We start from the raw sequence: 7,077 nt of genomic DNA, 5'->3' as shown, positions 1-7,077 counted from the left end.
GGAATGCTCATTTTTGGTTCCAGAGACTTGAAGCTATAGCTGTGGATCTGGAGCTCGAGCTGTGGAAGTCTGGGAAGAATATAGAGGTCCAGAAAGTTGGAGCTATAGCTGTGGATCTGCAGCTATAGCTGTGGAAATCTGAAATGTACTATGAAGCTCCAGAGAGTTGAAGTTAAAGCTGTGGACTCACAGCTAAAGCCGTGGAATCACCCAGGACCCAATAAAAACTCCAGAGACTCACAGCCATAGCTGTGGCTTCACCGCTTGAGCGTTGGAAGTTCCTTAAGATTGAAGGAGTTGTCACAGCTATAGCTGTGAACCCACAGCTGCAGCCTTGGAGGTTTCTTCACCCTGAAGGACTCTCCACAGCTATAGCCGTGGATCTGCAGCTGTAGCCGTGGAAATAAAAGTTACTTTTTGGCCTTGTTTTAAAGCTGATATAAAAGGGAACATGAGGGAGGACGGATCACGAATTTAACAGAGAAAAACAGGGGAAAAGCTTGGGAAGAAGGAAGAACGAAGGAAGAACAGAGACTTGGAAGCTGGATCCTTTGGGAACGAAGATCAACTCCATTTCTCCATCCTTTGCTTTGTAATTTCTTCTTTTCACTCTTTGATTCTGTAATGGCCATGGGTGGCTAAACTTCTTAAGGATTGGTTAGATGTAACTACTAACTCCTCTTCTTCTTAAATATATGCATTTTGATCTCATTATTTGTGTAATGATTCTTCGCTTAACGCTTATATCGGCTTGATCAACCGTTGTATGATTTTTGGCTTTTGAATCCAGTTGGAAAACGCTTTCGAAAACCCGAACTGAATCTTGCACCTAATCACCTCTTGTTCTAGGAATAGACTTGATTTGGTTAGTCACATTGTTCAAGTTATTGTTCTTAATGCAAAGTGTTAGACTCAAAACATTGAGGAATCATGTTTTGAGCTTAATGACTTTAGGATTCAACCTTGAGGAATCTTGTTGGATTATTTAATGAACGTGGAAATAATGAAATTAGAATTGCATTTATGCTAAGAAGATCTATGAGTTAGCAAGTGCATCTGAGCCAATCCTTGTTTCTTAATCATTGTCTTTACTACATTTGCCTTATTGTGTTGTTTGAATCTGTTTTCACTCAATTGAATTTTTAAACTCATTCTCTTTTAAATCATTTGAGCGAGAGTTACTAAACACGCAAATCTCTGAGGACGATCTTTAAATACTACTTCGAAACTTGGTTCACTTGCCAAGTGATAGGTTTGCGAAAATCTTCATCAAGTTTCTGGCGCCGTTGCCGGGGATTTGGTGCTATTTAGTAATTCTTAATCTTGTGATTTTGTAATTGTGTAGATAATTCATTTTGTGAATATTTATAATATATAGATATTTGTCTTGTTGTGTTTTGTGGACTTACCTTGCTGTGCAGACTTCTTTAAAAGTGTATGCGAGGAAAAACTCCAGCCGAAGAATTGCATTTTGATCCCGAAATTGAAAGAACGGCAAGGAGGAATAACAGTAGAACAAGAAGGCTGAGACAGTTAGAGAGAATCCAAAAACAACAGCAAGATCTTCTGAGTTCTTCTACTTCATCAAATCAACCACACTTCGAAACAGAAATGGCTGAAGAGGGAACAGGTGGACCAGGTAGGCAGCCAAGAAGAACCCTAGGTGATTATGCACAACAACATGGTCCTAGGCTTTTTTCTAGTATTGCAGCTCCAAATACTTCTAGGGCAATGGAGATGAAGCCTGCCTTCCTTACCTTGGTTAGCTCACAACAATTTGCTGCCTTGATCATGAAGACCCATACTCACACCTTTCAAATTTCTATGAGTTATGTGGAACTATGGGAATTCCTGAAGGCGATGAGGAAGCTGTATATTTGAGGTTGTTTCCCTTCTCTTTAACAGGAAAAGCTAAAGTTTGGTTACAATCTCACCCAAATCAGAGTTTGACAAGCTGGGGTGATGTGGAAAACAAGTTTGTGAACAGATTCTATCCATCATCCAAGTATATTAAGGCCAAGTCAGAAATTACTACTTTCAGGCAAGGTGCGGATGAACCATTTTGTGAAGCCTGGGAAAGATTTAAGTCATTGCTTAGGAAATGTCCTAACCACGGGTTTGAAGATATAGCTCAACTCAATTTCTTTGTGAATGGAATCAAGCCTGAGGTGAAGATGTTATTGGATGCTGCAGCTGGTGGCACTATGATGACTGTGAGTCCAGAGGAAGCCACTCAAATCATAGAATCTCTGGCATCTTCTGATCACCAAGCAGAGCATGGGAGACACCAATCTCATAAAAGAGGAGTTCTTGATCTTAGCACTAATGATGCAATCCTTGCTCAGAATAAATTGCTGTCCCAACAGATTGAAGTATTGACTAAGCAGATGGCCAAGATTCCACAACAGCTTCATGCTATTGCTTCTTCTTCAAATCAACCAAACCCTTCCCTAAAATGTGATTTTTGTGGAGGAGATCATCCCAATGGTCACTGTTCAGAAATTCCAAATGAAGAAGAGGTCAACTATGTGGGGAACCAACAGAAAGGAGGTAATTTTAATTCCCAAAATTATAATACTAACAATTATATGCAGGGGAATCAAGGTTGGAGAAACAACAATAACAACCAAGGTTATGGATGGAGGAATGAAGCTGGACCATCCAATAGGCCACCACCACAACAACAACAACAACACCAGCCTGCTTATCCTTCTATGCATGAAAGAACCAGCAAGTTGGAGGATACTCTGAACCAGTTCATGCAGGTATCTATGAACAACCAGAAGAATACAGAGGCATCCATCAAGAACTTGGAGGTGCAGGTGGGTCAGCTAGCTAAACAATTAGCTGACATGTCTAAAGGCCCATTTTCAGCCAACACCAAGACCAACCCCAAGGAGTATTGCCAAGCCATAACAACAAGAAGTGGAAAGGTGGTAGGTAGTGATGTTGGGGTAAGTGAGAAAAATGAAAAGAAAGAAAATGTTGAATTGAGGGGGGTTGAGGAAGAGATTGAGAAGAATGAGGGAGAAAGCAATAAAAATGAGGGTGTAGATAGTGAGAAAATAAAAGAGAAGAATGAAGTTGAGAAGGAGAAAAATAAAAAGAAGGGCAAGGAAGTCATTTCCACTGTTCCTATTAAAGACTTACCTTACCCTCATGCCCCATCTAAGAAAGAGAAGGAAAGACAATTTGCAAGGTTTCTGGACATCATCAAGAAGCTCCAGATAAATATTCCCTTCACTGAAGCCATGGAACAAATGCCTACTTATGCTCGGTTCATGAAGGATCTCTTGACTAAGAAGAGAAGAATTCTTGAAGAAAAAACTGTGGAGCTTGAGGCTGGGTGTAGTGCCATCATACAAAAATCTTTGCCTCAAAAATCCAGAGATCCGGGTAGTTTCACTCTCCCTGTATCAATTGGTAATCTTTCAGTGGGTAAGGCACTATTAGATCTTGGAGCCAGTATCAATTTAATGCCATTATCTATGCTGAAGAAGATTGGAGATGTAGAGGTACGACCCACAAGGATGACCTTGCAATTGGCAGATAGATCCATCAAGCTTCCATATGGTATAGTGGAAGATATGATCGTGAAGGTTGATAAGTTCATGTTTCCAGTTGATTTTGTAGTGATGGACATGGAAGAAGATGTGGAGGTTCCATTGATATTGGGCAGACCCTTTATGAAGACAGCTCGAGTTATCATAGACATGGATGATGGAAAGCTGAAGGTGAGAGTTCAAGACGAGGAAGTGAGTTTCAAGGTATTTGAAACAACGAAGTTTCCAAAAGGCAACAAAGATTGCTTTAGAATTGATGTATATTAGATGATGTGCACATGGAAACTCAAAATGATTTCAAGAGCTCATCGCCACTAGAGAAGGCTTTGTCTATCTCTAACGAAGAATTGGAAAAGGTCATTGGTAAAGCTTGTCATCTGTCAGTGGGATTGGAACATAAAGCATTTTGGGCTTTGAAGGCCTTAAATTATGATTTGAAGGCAGCAAGGGAGAAAAGAAAGCGTCAATTGCATGAATGGGAAGAAAGGAGATTGAAAACTTATGAGTCCTCTAAGTCTTACAAGCACAAAGCCAAGATATACCATGACAAGAAGATTCTGAACAGGAACTTCCAACCTGGCCAGCAAGTACTACTGTTCAACTCCATGTTGAAGCTTTTCCCTAAGAAGCTCAAATCCAAGTGGTCAGGTCCTTTTTCAATTAAATCTGTCAGATCCTATGGAGCCATTGAACTTGAAGACCCTGCTTCTGGAAGGACTTGGTTGGTTAATGGTCAGAGGCTCAAGCATTATCTGGGTGGTGAAGTTGAAAGACTCACTACCATCACTCATTGGAAAGAGCCATGATCAAGCAAAGATTGTCAAGCTAAAGACATTAAATTAGCATGTTCTGTTTAATTTCTGGTTTTTTATGAGTTTTGTGTGGAATGAGTGTGTAGTAAGAGTTTTGTTCATAGATATGCTTAATTTTATAACATTAATGCATGTTGATTGGTGTTTTTAATGTTATGTAATGTGTTAAAACTATTGATCACATTGGTTACTGTCTTGTGCTTGTTGTGTCAGTAGGTAGGAAATTATTTTGATGTTTTATCTTTGGTTGTGCAGTATTTTGAGCTCTATGTCTGGGGTCATTTTGATGCTTTATAATATGCAGTAGAATGTGTTTTGTGATGTGTAGTGGAATGTGTTGGTGGTTATAATACTTTGTAATGTTTTGAGTTTCATGGTCATGTTGGCTGCATACTTATTTTGTAAAGCTTTGGTCTGTGAGATGTTATCTTTGGGTGAATTATAGTTGCTTGGGTAGCTTTGAGTATTATGTTGTCATAAGAAATTTGATCATTAGTTGGTTTTCTATATATGTGTTTGGTAAGTGAATCCCTTGAGGATGTGTTCTTTTGAGTGGTATGTTCATGGTCAATGCTAATTATCTTCGAAAAATGATAGAAATTATTGTGAACTGGTTTCGAGTGTTGAAATTCAAACTCTAAGTCTCACCGCTCAAGCGCCAGCTTCTGCAGCTATGGCGCCACTTCTCTGCCAAGGTTTTTAGACTTTCACATGCCACAGCTACAGCGCCAGGCTTCACAGCCATAGCGCCAAGTCTCTGGAGATCACCCTTGATCTCAAAATTCCACAGCTTCAGCGCTAGCTTCTACAGCTAAGGCGCCAATTCTCGGGTTGATCAAATTGTATAACCAGTTCCAACGCTCAAGCGCCACAATCTGCAGCTAAAGCGCTAAGTCTCTGCCAAGCTCTTTATGTGATTTAAATTCCCAGCGCTGGAGCGCCAGTTTCCACGGCCTTAGCGCCAACTTTCTGGTTGAATGTTGACTTTCCAGCGCTCAAGCGCCCAATTCCAGCGCTATAGCGCCACCTCTCTGGATTCCTTGAGCTTAAAAACTTCACAGCTGGAGCGCCAAGCTCACAGCCATGGCGCTAACTCTCTGGTAGCATATGCAATCCCCAGCGCTCAAGCGCCAAAACCACAGCCTTAGCGCCAATTTTCTGGCGCCAATTTAAGACCAGGGAACTCCACCATTTGGGTCAGTTTTAAAACTAAACCCCTCTATCCACTCCTTTGTTTCTCTTCCTCTCCCACTCACGAAACTCATTAACCTCCTCACGTTTCATCTCTTCTCTTCATAATCTCCATAAATCCTTTGTTCTTCATCATCCATTTTGCACATAAACACGAAAGGATACATTTTTATTAGCATTACAAGGTACAATCTTCATCTTTCTAACTTCCGTGTGTAATGCATGAAACCTTTGCTTGCTCACTTCAACTTTTTGGAACCTTAAGCATGATTTTGTTATCTTTTTGAGTTCTTTAAAGCATGATGATGGCATCAGTTGTGATGTAGTTCACTTGTGGAATGCAATGCTTGAATTTGGGTGTTTGATTCTTCAATATTGCACATGCATGATCCTTCTCATTTTCTGCCTATTTTGTGTTTGAAGAATTTCCTGAATGAGAAAAGTATTTGATTTGAAACAATGAAAGCTTTGAAAAAGGTGATCACTGAAATGTTTCATTTTTGTGAAGAAATGTAAACCTTGCATGGCAAGAATTCACGTGCATTTTGCTTTTCTTTCTCATGTACACCACGTGTTTGGTTAAATGCTTGAGTGAATTTGTGTTCTTTATTTAAAGTGTAAAATCATTGTGGTTGGTTGATCATGGGAGCTAGTAGGAAATATTTGCTTGTTCATTGGTGGCTTTGAAATAACTTTAGTGTTTCACATGTTAGAATGTTTATTGATCATTCCTTATGCCCCATGAAGAATTGTGTTTTGTTTGATCAACTTGTAGACTAACTTGGTTGCAAGAATTGGTTGTAAAATTTTCAGATAGTTGTTCAAGAGGTGGTGGTTCAAGCGGAAGCTCTAACGCCACTCATAAAATCCCAGATGCACCAACCTCACCACCACCATCTGAAGTGGCCTGGGGACAGTCCTATATTTTCTGGAGGGGGTGGAGATCAAGGAGATCAAGGTGAACAACTTCATGGTGGAGAGCAGGAGCATGAGCAAGCAATGATGAAAAGGAGAGAATGGAGGGTCATTGTCACCCTCGTTTTGAGGAAGAGAAGTTCCACTTTAATTTTATGCCATTTTAAATTCCAGTCATTTTAAATTCTAGTTGTTTTAGGTTCTGTTTTGTTAATTGTTTGAACTATGTGGTAGTTTATATACTTTTTGTGAAAAAAAAAAAGTTTTGGGAAAAATTGAAAATCATTCTTGAAAGGTAGGAAATGAGGTGGCTTTTAGATCAACAAATAGTGAAAACACATCTTTTGATTCACCTTAAAATGGTTTGTTTTGAGACTTGTTTTGAGGTTGCACTCATCCAACTTTGTTTGATCATGAAATTGTGAGTTATTTGATTAGCATGGCATGAAAGATCAATAATTGAACATTTAGCCAAGCTGGTGAGTGAGAGAGACCAAACAGTGCATATATCATATATTTCCACTTTTGAGAGCCATCATCATAATATATGTGTTTGCATTGGTTGAATCTTGAATGATTGTTCTTGTGAGAAAGTT

General features: G+C 39.5%; 2 protein-coding genes across 2 annotated transcripts; both read left to right on the top strand.

Annotated features, from left to right (window-relative positions):
* The first annotated feature begins 1,841 nt into the window (after window positions 1-1,841).
* LOC145952498 (uncharacterized) lies at window positions 1,842-3,830 on the top strand. The gene is made up of 4 exons (XM_083064869.1): window positions 1,842-2,550; window positions 2,766-2,822; window positions 2,875-3,057; window positions 3,145-3,830. The coding sequence occupies exons 1-4, from the start codon at window positions 1,842-1,844 to the stop codon at window positions 3,828-3,830; spliced, it is 1,635 nt and encodes a 544-aa protein (XP_082920995.1).
* Window positions 3,831-3,841: 11 nt separating this feature from the next.
* LOC145952497 (uncharacterized) lies at window positions 3,842-4,369 on the top strand. Its single transcript, XM_083064868.1, has one exon. The coding sequence runs from the start codon at window positions 3,842-3,844 to the stop codon at window positions 4,367-4,369; it is 528 nt and encodes a 175-aa protein (XP_082920994.1).
* The last annotated feature ends 2,708 nt before the right edge of the window (window positions 4,370-7,077 follow it).

The sequence above is a fragment of the Cajanus cajan genome, chromosome 10 (assembly GCF_000230855.2).
Source record: "Cajanus cajan strain Asha chromosome 10, NIPB_CcT2T_4, whole genome shotgun sequence".
In the NCBI taxonomy this organism is placed as follows: Eukaryota; Viridiplantae; Streptophyta; class Magnoliopsida; order Fabales; family Fabaceae; genus Cajanus; species Cajanus cajan.
The sequence above is the reverse complement of the archived record's forward strand: the minus strand, read 5'-3'. Positions and strand labels throughout refer to the sequence as shown.